Source organism: Brassica rapa, chromosome A08 (assembly GCF_000309985.2).
Source record: "Brassica rapa cultivar Chiifu-401-42 chromosome A08, CAAS_Brap_v3.01, whole genome shotgun sequence".
NCBI lineage: Eukaryota > Viridiplantae > Streptophyta > Magnoliopsida > Brassicales > Brassicaceae > Brassica > Brassica rapa.
In genome coordinates this window covers 3,218,705-3,232,306 of record NC_024802.2, presented here as the reverse complement: position 1 = coordinate 3,232,306, position 13,602 = coordinate 3,218,705, and the positions used below count along the sequence as shown (strand labels likewise).

Here is a 13,602-nt window from a genome sequence, read left to right as displayed (position 1 = left end):
TGTTGGTTGAGAAGCAGCTCCACTTGAATTCGCAAAAGCCTTCCTCTTTCCTCTGTTGTCAGGAGTGAGAAGCTCGTCTTGTGTTTCTTCATGATCAGAGACCTTGTCTTTCCCATTGTTCTTTGGATTAACTGATGCTGAAGAATCCATCTGTGACAAAAAATAAAATTGATTTGGTTTAGCAATCTATTAAACTTATTAACAACAATCTCATCAAAATAGGAACTTTGCTAAATAACAATCGATTTGAAAAATATGAACAATCGATTGAAAAATATGAATTTGAAAAATTGATTTAGAAATCTGAATTAAGGTTTACAAATCGATCAAGCTTTTAAAAAAAATTAGGGTTTGTTTTACCTTTGAGGAGGTTTTCGATTGATGAGAGTATGAACTCAAGCAATCTTCAGTGCCCATATTTATAAGAAATCAAGATCGACCCTAGAGACAAGCATGCGGAGGAGACTCTTCGGTCTTAGGAGAAACGGCGGCAGAGAGAGTAGAGACTAGCCTAGTAGAGACGCTTCGTTCTTCGGTGCCTGAACTCGACACCCAAGTCGAGTTATGAAGATGAATACTATTCACGAGGTAATTGTCGGATACTCAATTGGATCCCGGTTTTAATCCGAACCGACCCGTTACCCGTGAGTATCAAAGAAATGGCTCCATTCGGTTTTTCTCACATAACCGAAACCGGACCGAACCGGTTTTTTCGGGTCGGTACCGGTTCGGTTCCGCGGGTACGGTTTTAATGCCCAGGCCTACTCCGTAGTTTCACACTTTCACAAAGCTCATCCCACGTGATAACACAAGTGACACTAACTAAGCCAGACCGGTTTAAATCAATTACATTGGACCGGTGATACACGTTAATCTCACATACATACAACTAATATATGGACACACTCTTCAACAGAGTGGAGGGACACAGAACACAAAAGGAGATTTTATGTCAAAAAACTTTAATGTAATCAAATGTGGTTGCGGTCTTCTAACATGTTACGGTCCTACCAACTCTCTACCTATACCCACCATTTTCTACTAGTATAATAAAACTATCACAATACCAACTTCGTTTTTATTTTGAAAATTATGTCAGAGAAATGTGAATTTTAAGGATGCTAAATAATCGAAGAATCTTAGACGAATGCTTATTTGAGAATTCTGTTCTGTCTTTAATTAATTTTAATACTTTAAAAACATAATATTTTTTATTCAAATAACTGACAAACTTTTTTTTACGTATATTCACATAAAATAATAGAGAAGAAAAAAAAAGAAAAAAATAGGGCAAAAAACATGGGGAGAAGAAGAGGATTAGGCTGTTGAATGTTTTCACTTCTGTCTCTATAACCACAGCTCTGCAAATGAGCCTTCTCTTTCTTCTACCGTCTCTCTCTCTCTCTCCTTCTATGAATCATCGCACAATGCGACTCTTCCCCTACTCCTCCATGGCCATTCTCTCTCTTTTCCTCACAACCCTTCTCCTCTCTCTCCCTCTCCCTTCAACCCAAGACCTCAACGCCGACAGAGCCGCTCTTCTCTCTCTCCGTTCCGCCGTCGGTGGCCGCACATTCCGCTGGGACATCAGACAGACCTCCCCGTGCAACTGGGCCGGCGTCAAATGCGACAACAACCGAGTCACCGCCCTCCGTCTCCCCGGCGTCTCTCTCTCAGGCACCATCCCGAACGGTGTTTTCGGAAACTTAACTCGTCTCCGAACACTGAGCCTCCGTCTCAACGCCCTCACCGGCTCTCTCCCTCTCGATCTAACCACCTCCTCCGATCTCCGGCACCTCTACCTGCAAGGAAACAGATTCTCCGGCCAAATACCCGAGAGCTTGTTCAGTCTCACTAACCTCGTGAAGCTAAACCTCGCTGAGAACAGCTTCACCGGTGGAATCTCGTCAAGTTTTAATAACCTCACGAGGTTAAAGACTCTGTTTCTTCAAGATAACAACCTCTCCGGTTCAATCCCCGATCTTGATTTACCGTTGGTTCAGTTCAACGTCTCTAACAACTCACTGAACGGATCAATACCCAAGCATCTTCAGAGATTCGAGTCCGGTTCGTTTCTCCAGACCTCACTCTGCGGCAAACCGCTCAAGATTTGCCCTGGTGAGGAGACCGTACCGAGCCAGCCTACTTCGGGAGGAAACAGAACACCACCGAGTGTCGGAGGAAGCAATGAGAAGAGAAAAAACAAACTCTCCGGCGGAGCTATCGCCGGAATTGTGATCGGATGCGTCGTTGGTCTCGCTTTGATCGTTCTGATACTGATGGTACTCTGCCGGAAGAGATCAAGAGCCGTCGACGGTTCCACCATCAAACAGCAAGAACCCGCCGTAGTCCCTCGGGAAGCGGCGGCGGAGAACGGGAATGGGTACTCGGTGACCGCCGCGGCAGCCGCGGCGATGACCGGGAACTCAAAAGCCGGAGAAGTGGCCGGTCCGGCGGCTAAGAAGCTTGTGTTCTTCGGTAACGCGACTAAGGTTTTCGATCTTGAGGATTTGTTGAGAGCTTCGGCGGAGGTTTTGGGGAAAGGAACGTTTGGGACGGCGTATAAGGCGGTCCTTGACGCGGTTACGGTTGTGGCGGTGAAGAGGCTGAAGGATGTGGTGATGCAGGATAAAGACTTCAGGGAGAAGATTGAGTTGGTTGGTGCGATGGATCATGAGAACTTGGTGCCGTTAAGAGCTTACTATTTGAGCAGAGACGAGAAGCTTCTTGTCTATGACTTCATGCACATGGGAAGCTTGTCTGCTCTCTTACATGGTTAGTTTTTACTACAAATTTGTGATTATGTTTGTTAATCAGTGCTTATTTGACTATATATAGCTTCATATAGGCTCTTGGAATAGTTTAAACGGTTAAGGTTTAATGTTTAACATGGTTGGTCTTTGACATATTTAATTCTTTTTTAAGAAAAAATATAATTTTGGGACAATTATGTAAATTATTTTTTTTTAATTTGGGGACTATATGCTATTGTTTCACTTTGCCTATGCTTAGGACCGGTTCTAATGCTTAATCTCTTTGATGTTGATGCTCAGGAAACAGAGGAGCGGGAAGGACTCCATTAACCTGGGATGTACGTTCACGAATTGCTCTTGGTGCAGCTCGTGGCTTAGACTACCTTCACTCACAAGGAACCTCCACCTCTCACGGCAACGTTAAATCCTCAAACATCCTCTTAACCAAGTCCCACGACGCCAAAGTCTCGGACTTTGGCTTGTCCCAGCTCGTTGCTGCCTCCACTACGACTCCAAACCGTGGTACGGGTTACCGTGCGCCGGAAGTAACCGATCCGAAACGCGTGTCACAGAAGGGTGACGTGTACAGCTTCGGCGTAGTGCTTCTTGAGCTGATCACTGGTAAGGCTCCTTCGAACTCGGTGATGAATGAGGAAGGAGTTGATCTGCCGAGATGGGTTAAGTCGGTGGTGAGAGATGAGTGGAGGAGAGAGGTTTTTGACTCGGAGCTGCTTAGTTTGGAAAGGGAGGAAGAAGAGATGATGGAGGAGATGGTGCAGCTAGGGATTGAATGTACTTCACAGCATCCGGACCAGAGGCCTGAGATGACTGAAGTGGTTAGGAAGATTGAGAGTTTGAGACGGTCTGGTCCTGATCAAGTGGATGAAGCTTATTGATTTGAGAATTAATAATTAGATTTTTAATTATTAATAGTCTAAGTTAATGGTTGGGGGCAAAATTGATATGAGTTATTGGTTTTAGAATCTTTCAATTTTAAAATTTTAACTTGTGTTTTTGACCCCACTTGCTAAAAGGAGATGGGGTTTAGTGGTAACTCTGCTGGCATTTGCATTTGTTTGTTTGTGTTGGGCGTGAGGATTTGGTGGTGATTGTAATTATTGTTACTTTGTCTTTCTTGAATATTTTTATTTTAATTAAGTTATATGCTGCTCATCTTTTTTATTATTATTAATTTTTATTGTCCCTACTTTTATATAATATTTATGACTTTTAAACGACAGAATATATTTAACCAAATATTTTTTGCATGGCCATGTTTACATGTCCATGCAACCGCAACCTACGAGTAAATCTTGTTTGTTTGTCGTACCTTTTTGTGACTAGACACAGCAATTAATCGTAGAGATCAGTTGTAAGTTGCAAAAAGAAAAAAAATTATAACTTTCGAATCGTTAATTTTCAGTGACTTGATATCGCAATAGGAAGTCCCAATGACAGGTAAAAGAAAGAGAGCCGATAGTGGCAACTGGCAAGGGTATTTGATCACGGTCTTCAAAAGTAAATGCTTATTTTGCGGAACAAACTCATTTCTTTGAGACAGTTTGGTATTGATTTGGTTGGCCACTTGTGAAGCACCTTTTTCTTGCAAATTTGATGTGTTGGATAGGTTTGTACACTTTTACTTAAGTAGTGTGTAATTATATCTGAAAATAAATTTTATCAATTATAAAGTGAGAAAACTAGTTAAAATATTTGATACTCGGCTGTTGTAGTACTATTTTAAATCGCAATTTGATTTTCATTATTCTCTGTTTGTTGTATCTGTACCACAATTTTTCCTACTCTAATTTTTTTTGGCTCAAATTTGGCATTTTCCCTACCTGTTATCATGTTTTCCTCATTTCAATACACCCAACCTACATTATAGCTAATATCATATAAATAATCTTATATATTTGTGTATGTCAACAAGTTATATCAATATAGCACCTTGCTTCTTGTTATCGTTTGTTATTACTGACCCAAATCTAATTTAGTTATGACGTAGTGACAGCTAAATTATACCAAAAGTAAACACTTAGCAAATGATTTATAAAATGAATGAATGAATACCAAATTTGCAGTTATTGAATTGCAGATAATACTCATTAATATTTTTTTGATGAAAGTGAACCCAACCCATTTTTGTTGTTTCTTGGATCACAAACCCCACTTTGCATTTTTCGCTACCAAACATTTACAGCTTTTTGAGTAAAGCAATTAATGCATATGGCTATGAAATAGGTGGGAATGGTGCAACTGCAACAGTACTAAGGCTGCTATAATTGTATGGCTCTTTTTAGAGAGGTCCCAAAAGTATCCATACATACACATATCCATGATAGTGAGGGACCATAAAGAGCGAGATGGTCTCACGTTTGATGCTTTTAGAGAGAGAGATAAAGAAGAAGAAGACAACGACAGAGTGATGATTCTATTTCATGTGCAGCCTAAAACATTCTATGAACAGATTTGGAAGAGACAAATTGCGAAACAGTAAGGAACATTGAGATCATCTTTCACTTAATTTACTTAGAAACATCATTTCACAACCTCTCTCTGAAGGTGGAATGCCAAAGCCTGAAACCATGTTCGTATAACCACAAATCCAAACAAATATCAACCAGCTACATACCGCAAAATAATATGCGTTATGCGGCCAAACAATGTTTCAATATCCATTTTCCCTTTTGTTTTTCTCTGTTTTTCTTCATGTCTCTGCAAATATGTAACATCGATGCATCACAAAGAGTAACAAAAAAGATTAGTAACCAAAGAAATTGACTTACATGTACAGAAATATCAAGTAGCTTTGATTTGTTTGTTATCTTCGATGCAAATTTGTTGGTGTTCCTTCTTTCTGACCTTTGGATATCACATCATAGTTGATATATGCCAGCTGCGATAGGTTCTTCATACAGTAAAAAGAGCAAAAGTTAGAATGCTATATTAATTGGCTCTTGATAAGAATCAAAGACGGAATCCAATTAATTACTCAGACGAATGTAACTAGTGATCCTCGCACAAGCTTAGTCACCTCGTCTTACAAACACATCAATTCAAGTGATTAAATCTCATAAAGACACCACTTCAAATGGCTAAATTTCAACTAACTCAAAATCATTTGCCACTTGAATTGGGTGGAGGCAGAGCACATAAGTTCATAAAGTACCAACCTAAAGTAGAAGGATTCTGGTAAGTGATGCTAACAACCTACGTAAAGATATCAATTCTAAAAATGAAACTTGCAAAGGAACTTCTACAACTGTATAAAAGTCTGATTAATCGTATACTTGGATGACAAGGCAGCAGTACCTTGAACGAGAAATTATCGAATGGGTTATTTTTAGACACATTAGTTTCCAACTCCGCAGGTCCGCCACGTTCATCAATCTGCATACAAACATTATTCCACTTTAGGGACATTTTACGCATCTATAAACGGAACGCCAATGTTTCTGAGGAAAGACAGCATATATATTACCTCCTCGTTAGGATCATTGCTCAGGCAACCACTGCTGCCACTTTCACTAGAATCTCCATTCTCATTGGTTGGAAAACATTGCTTATCCGAAAAGCTAGGCTGGTAGCGACACTGGAAGTAACTTGTGTCAAGAACATCTTCTGAATCCGGCACAAATGCAGCCTATAAAAACATGCAATCCAATGCAAAAAGAAACAAAAAAGAAAGAAAAGAAATGAGTTTGCAAAGCTTACGACTTTAAAAGCAAAAAACAATTAACAATAAATGAACTCACCTTCTGCTCTGCTAGAGTGTCCCAGTTTATGTCTTTAAAGAAGATGTGCTGCTTGACCTGTGTCATGATATTTTTTCATCACAACACAACACTTTACCATAAAACTGGAATCAGTATTTCAGGAAAAATAAAATCAATGTCACCTCAGCCGCCCCTCTAGCTCCAAGTCTCTGGTGAGGATCTTCCGTTAGTAACCTGGATAAAGCACATGCGAGACAATTTTACGGAAAACAATGCACTTCACTCCTTTTCAGTTCAGTTATAAGATGATCTTGAACCAAGCATATAATCAAAATAGGCATTTACTTGGACCCTTATGGGAACATACATATATATAATTCACAACTCAAGAAAAACATGAGAAGAAAAACAGGTTCCTTATTGATGTTCACAACAGAACTGCCCAGAAGTTAATAAATTTTCAATTATGCATATGGTTGGACGGAAAGAAAATCACTAACCGATCTATCAAATCACGGGCTTCATGGCTCATCTCCTCTGGAACACTAGGCCATGGTATATTTCGGTTGAGGATATTGTCAAATATTTGCTAGAACCCAGCAAAGAAGATGCAGATCAAATATCAGGGAAATGGAGAGTGAACTAGAGATATAAAATACTCTGTCGCAACATTGAAGATGTGAAATGAAAATGTTACAAAGATAAGAGACCAACACAAAAAAAAAATACGGCATTTCATGACCACCCAAAGGTAGAACATCAGTTTCTAGAGCCTTGAGAAACCTCTATCGCCTCTATCATTACTATTTACAAGAACGATGCAATATGTAGTCAATTTCTAGTCACTGACCTCAGGATGATCAGCATTGAAGGGCGGAATCCCCACAATGAATTCAAACAAAATGATGCCAACAGACCACCAATCCGCAGTTGCACCTGGACATTTATGGAAGTATATCAATCTTTACAGTCTTGGTATGGGATAAACAGAATTGAATATCTGAAAATATTGTCAGACAGGCAGCACAGCAGAGAGAGTGGCCTAACTTAACGGATACGCTATAAGCTTTCCACCAGATAAGAAGAACTGTGATTCAGATTAATAATCTCAACCCAGGACTAATCATTTAATCTCAACTCAGCACCAATTTCTACTCAAAAGTACGATTTGGAATATAGAGACAAGCGGATAAAAAATATTAGAAGGAAGCATGTGTGCACCATGTCCTGTCCCCAGAAGAATTTCCGGCGCCAAGTAGTCAGGAGTGCCCACTGCAGACCGCTTATCTCGACTTCCAAACTCATGCTCCGATGTTGTCCATTTTGGTTTCTCCTCAAGAAACAGAGACGATGCACCAAAATCTGGACCAGAGAGATCATCGGTGCTGCTGATGAGACCAACTTTGGAGAGCCCAAAATCTGTTAACTGCTCAGATGAAACAATATGTACCATTAGCTCTGCAGGGAAGCATAGTTCTGATATCCATATATTCTATTTACAGTCTCATAAACGCAGAGACTCTTATGAGCTTCAGAAAAAAAAAGACTAAAATCTGCAGAGCATTACATTGCATGACATCAACTAAATGTTCTGAAAGCCTGATACAATTAAAATAAGTTCCCAGATAATTATTACCTTAACATGACCATCATGTGCAATCAACAAATTGTCAGGTTTCAAATCACGATGCACAACACCCTCAGAGTGTAAATATTCCAATGCAAGGATCTGTCACGGATAATCGACAATGAATCACATCATCTTGATATAATTCCTTGATATTATGGCATGATCACTTACAACTTCGGCAATGTATACACGGGCATTACTTTCATCCATGCAACCAATATTCTTCAACAGTGAATAAAAATCACCTCCACCCAGGTATTCCATCACAAGATACAGGTTTTCGCGAGAAGTAAAAGAATAGAAGAATCGAACCTGATTAAAAAGAAGGGTATGGTAGAAATAAGGGAATCTCTTGAGAGAAAAGAGTATGCTATAGGAGTTAGCACAACTCACCACAAAGGGATTGCGGACGTTGATCAAAATATCTCGTTCAGCAAGTATACTTTCAACAGCATTCTTGCGGATCATATCGGCCTTCTTCAGAACCTATGGAGTATGACAAGATGTAGAAAAACAGTTAGACTGATTTTGCCAACCAAGTCGGCCTAACTGTACAGACAGATCTTTCACAAGAGCAAAAGAAGCAAAACGAACTGAAATTTAGAATACCTTAATTGCAAATAGGTCTCCTGTCGTTCTCTTTTTAGCCAAAAGAACTCTCCCAAAAGCTCCCCTACTAATTTCTTTTATCTCATCAAAATCATCTATGGATATGCGGTCATGCAGATGTACTGGGCTGGTCTTCAAGCTGCGAATAACATCGTCATCTTCCAAAGGAGCATCTTCATCAATTACGGTGCTTGATAGGTCAAACTTTTCATCATCTAGAAGCTGAAGATACTTTTCCCTACATTATATAGAAAACACTCTTTCAATATTTTCCTCAACTGACAAAAGTATATAGTTCTTCTGGAGACCAGAAATTCATCTCCAAGAATACTTGCATTGCTAGTAAAGACAGCAAGGGGTTTGATCCAAAATATATTTTAAGACAAAAGTAGTAATAGGAACTCACTGTATCAACTTTTCAATGCGTGTCCCAAAAGTTTCTACTGTAAGCGCATCGAAATTTCTGCGGTCTATGACAACCCTCAAGTCATCAAGACAGGAAAGTAAGAGCCGAATGGATCGATCACCATCTGGAATGGCATTTGATGCGCGTCTTGCAATGTCAGCAAGTTCAGTCATCTGCATCATCAGTTGTCCAAGGTGTTATTCGTCGGCGTGAATATTTAATAACAAAAGATAAGGAAGATATGAACCAAGAGCAGAACCATCACATACCTGTGGAATATCATCCAGGTCATGGAATGTACCCTTGCCTCCTAAAAACAATTCAACTGGATCGGATCTAGGGGTTGGAATGGGAGATCTAGGGGTCATGCTACCGCCAGATGAAGCAGTCATGCCTTGATCAGACTTGGGACCAAAACGAGTTCTGCATGACAATGAAGTGAAACATCTCATATCATCCATGAAAGCTGAATTATCAGCCTCCGGAAAACAGTCAAGCATGTCCTCGGACCCTCTCCGCGACCAGTCGCTTAGCTTTGGGGAGAGAACATCAGATTCTCCAGTCAAGCTCGCCTTAGATATTTTCATACCATCCGGGCTTTCTACCGCTGCTAGGCTATCCTTCTGTATAAAGGCCTCTGTTATCTTGTCAAGAGTTACAGCAACTGCCACCAGCCGGTCATCAACACTCAGACCCTTTTGGTCATATTTATCAGCCAATGCACAGACTATAGAGTGATCTTCCACGTGGGTGGTTGGAACATCCTCCTCGCATATACGACAAATAATTGAACTTTCCTCAGGAATATATGACTGATCCCCCCAATAACCCCAAGAAATATTGTGCCGATGCTTGGTCATATGTTCATGAGACAATTTTTTGGGAGAACAGTCTGGTGCCTTAGAAACAGCCATATCATCACTCGTAGCTACCTTTGGAGGTTCAGTTTTGCTATCAGTCTGCTCTTTTGATACTGTAGATTCTTTTACACCCTTTGGCGCTGGAGATGGAAGCTTTTTCCAAGAAGACATTCGGTCCATGTTTACAAGTGATTCAGAATCGTTTGAAGTTTCATTGTACGGTGAAGAGAGAGGAGATGGACGATTAACAAAGTCATCTTTCCAATTCAAACCACGCTGCTCCTGACTATAAGCTTTCTTGGTGGATGGTATCTTTAAGGCCGTGGCAGTATTTAAGCCCTTCCTATCCCTAACTTCTCCAGTGGGGGCTCTTTTATCCGCAGAATGCAAGACTCTTGACTGACGTAAGGCCTCTTCCTCCTGTCCCCAACTTTCCTTATGAAACTGAAGTAATCTAGTACATCTGGTAAGGATAAACAGCATCCGAGTGTGAAGCTTCTTGAGCACGCCCGGGGGAAGCTCCTGACGTCTATCATCTAACTCTTGAACTATGCCCTCACACTGAAGCCAGAACTCTCCTGACGTAGACTTGGTACATTTCTGTGCCAAAATCAACAAGTCGTAAATTGTCACCTCCCACTCGGGATGACTTTCCGCATATTCCTCAGAAATTTCAATCAGGTCACCAGCAAATACTCCAAGGTCCAAATTTACTTCTTCCTTGGCTTTATCAAATTTGGTCCGGATAAGATTCAAGATTTCCTGATATAAGCCAGAGACAGGAGCCCTCAAGATTAGAGCATGCATTAAAAACAAATTCCAAGTGAAATTAATCAAGAGTACCTCCACGCTATTTGACCTACGAGGCTTCCATAAAGGATAAGGCCTTACACCTTTGGAGTTCAGCTCATGAGAAAAGCTCTTGATGTCACCAGAAAACCTCCTTCTTGGAGCACTGGTCATACGAAGTAAGGCTTGGTTACGAGGGGTTTCAGGCTCTACTTCATAGGAATTCTACAAAGATAGACGCCAAGTCACCAACGTCACTTAGAACTAGTATATACATAACACAAACAATTTATTTTTTCCTTCCCCGAATTTTTTAATTTTATAATGGTTAAGCAAGCACTAAGGAGAAAGGAACTACCTCTGGTGTGCCAGCATCGCTAGGTGTTACCTTGAGCTGACCTGCTTAGTGAGAAACAATAGCTTAAACAACATTTGGCACACGTCGCAACATCATATCAAGAGAATCAATATACTGAGCAGCATACCAGTAGTGCTCAATGCCGGCATTGCGGGAACATTGCTTCTTCGATCAACATTGGCCGCTTCCTTCTTCTTTGTATTGCTGCTACTACTCGAACCAGAGTCCCAACGAGTACCCAACTTGGGCGGTACGATCGGAACCGCTTTCTCATCCCCGAAATTGAAGAAGCTCTCCTGCGGCAACGGCCCGGACCTCGTCTTGATTCGATTCAAACCTAGAGACGAGGCCATGATAGGCGTTTCGGCGGTTAGTTTACTCGCCTCAGATGACAATTTAGATTTTCCGGGAACTTGATCGGAGGAGGAGGTTTCTTTGGCCTTTGATGATGAACCATCCTTCTCCTTCTTCTTAAAGCCATCAAACACTGCGGCGAAGGGAGAAGAGGTTGAGTTAGGGCTTTTGGATTTGTGGTTATCGGATCCGATCGGAGAGCTTGAGCCGACGGATCGGGGACTGTTGGAGCTATCGGAAGATCCTGATTTCTTCGAGGAGAAGAAGAGCTTCGTTTTCTTAAACACCATATCAGATTTTGATTTTGATTTTGATTTTGCCCAAACCTCTGCTGTTTCAAACAAGAAGAAGAGGCCGCAACTGTGAAAAGTGGGGAAGCTATTTAACCTTTTTAGGGGAAGAAAGTTAGTCAGACCTGTTAATGACGAAACCTTGACTATACCATTAAACGTTAATGACTTTCGACTGAGGATTAAGGACTTTAAAAAGTATTTCACCCCGGAAAAATAATAATTAGAAAGTATGAGAAAATGAAGTATTTCTTATTTAATAATTTTTTGACAGATTATTTAACCACTTGTCTATTTTAATGATACACGTTTTCATTTATTAAAACTGGAGGTGGTTTGTTTTTAGTGTCCGAATGGAGGAACAGAACAAGTGCAGTTCTCTTGTACAGGCAGTTCTCCGCACTGCATTTACCATTCACCCTTTTCTGTTTGTAAAAGCAGTTCAATCGGAAGATCTGCATGCAGTTCAATATTTTTTGTCTTTTTGTAGAAAAAAAACAGGAGATCTGCAGTCAGATCTCACCCGCCAACATTTGGTGGTGTTGATCTGCTTTTTTTTTTGTTTTAGTCAATAAATAACTTTGTTACAACACATAACTTAAAAAATATATTTATCTACTTTTATGAATACAATATTTTTATTTTATTTTATTTACAACTTTAACAATACAAAATTATTATTCTCTACTTATTATTTTTTGTCATATAATTTTTAATTTTTATAAATAAGAAAATAAAAAAGTATAAGTATCTTATAAAACATTTATAGGCATTTCGGCCGATCCTATAACATCTAAGATATTTGTTTAGATATCTAAGTATCATTTTTATTGTTTTAATATATGATCTATAATTTTGAACTGATTTTGTCATTCATAAGTTATAATAAATTATTTGATCTGGTTCTCTCCTGCATGATCCTCTTGATCTGCACTTGTCCGCTTGATCTGCACTTGTAATGCTTGATCTGCATTTGTTCTGCTTGATATGCATGATCTGCTTGATCTGTCCTGCTTGAACTGTTTTTATCATTCGAAACCTTAGTTTGTGTTGAACATTTGTAGTAGGTAATAATATGACTCGATATGCATGTTTTGTTTCAATAAAATAAAATCATTTTTTTGTTATGCATGTTTTTCTTGGTTAACGCCTTCTGGATTTAAAGAATGTTTGGTGTGAATATAATGTGTGCCTTGTTGATTTACCGATAAGTTGTTAGAGATATTGTTTTCTTAAGATTAATCGTTTTCCTTATAGCATCTCCAATAAATGTACACCTCTATAATTTTTTTTAAAATAAAGATTTCTAATTTTAATTTTTATATAAGTATTTGGTGTTCAAAAAAAAATATCTATTATAAAAGTGAAAATGCTCTAACGTATGCATCTATAATAGAGTTTCTCTATTTTAGAAGAAAATATAGATGAAAGTTACTTTTTACCTCTTATGTCACCCCCTGTCATTCTTCACCGTCTCCCATCTGCCAATTTATTTGAAATATGTCCTACCTGAGTAGTTGTACTGCCAGCCACTCTTCATGTTATTGTTAAAACAACGGTGTGTACACAGTGCCGTGCCCACACTTTTGAGGGTCTTAAGGCTATTTTTTTAAACATAGTTTCTTCACAATTTTTCTTAAACAATTAAAGTTGTAAATACAGTGGGCATTTTTGTGAAAACATCATCTACTAAACTAAGACCAAACTAAAATGTAAAGAACAAAACACATAAACAATCAAGCACCTAATAACATATATATATACACTCTTTATACTCCATAAACACCTAGGGGTTATTTGTTTCACCATCTGTTATCTCTATCTAGCAGATCCA

General features: G+C 39.4%; 2 protein-coding genes across 7 annotated transcripts; one reads left to right on the top strand and one right to left on the bottom strand.

Annotated features, from left to right (window-relative positions):
- The first annotated feature begins 1,244 nt into the window (after window positions 1-1,244).
- LOC103833000 (probable inactive receptor kinase At1g48480) lies at window positions 1,245-3,928 on the top strand. The gene is made up of 2 exons (XM_009109106.3): window positions 1,245-2,775; window positions 3,054-3,928. The coding sequence occupies exons 1-2, from the start codon at window positions 1,368-1,370 to the stop codon at window positions 3,647-3,649; spliced, it is 2,004 nt and encodes a 667-aa protein (XP_009107354.2). The 5' UTR covers window positions 1,245-1,367; the 3' UTR covers window positions 3,650-3,928.
- Window positions 3,929-5,164: 1,236 nt separating this feature from the next.
- LOC103832999 (probable serine/threonine protein kinase IRE3) lies at window positions 5,165-13,102 on the bottom strand. 6 transcript variants are annotated; one of them, XM_009109101.3, is made up of 18 exons: window positions 11,252-13,008; window positions 11,125-11,165; window positions 10,821-10,991; window positions 9,387-10,739; window positions 9,118-9,290; window positions 8,712-8,949; window positions 8,496-8,588; window positions 8,274-8,414; window positions 8,109-8,201; window positions 7,694-7,898; window positions 7,323-7,408; window positions 6,973-7,061; window positions 6,655-6,706; window positions 6,512-6,568; window positions 6,238-6,399; window positions 6,069-6,146; window positions 5,543-5,664; window positions 5,165-5,471 (listed from the first exon to the last, which is right to left on the bottom strand). In XM_009109101.3, the coding sequence occupies exons 1-17, from the start codon at window positions 11,766-11,768 to the stop codon at window positions 5,578-5,580; spliced, it is 3,636 nt and encodes a 1,211-aa protein (XP_009107349.1). In that variant the 5' UTR covers window positions 11,769-13,008; the 3' UTR covers window positions 5,165-5,471; window positions 5,543-5,577. The 6 variants fall into 6 exon arrangements, 5 of the variants coding, with proteins under 5 accessions (XP_009107349.1, XP_009107350.1, XP_009107353.1 ...); XM_009109102.3 differs by having other exon boundaries at window positions 11,125-11,166; window positions 11,256-12,995; XM_009109105.3 differs by having other exon boundaries at window positions 10,821-10,932; window positions 11,252-11,492.
- Between the last annotated feature and the right edge of the window lie 500 nt (window positions 13,103-13,602).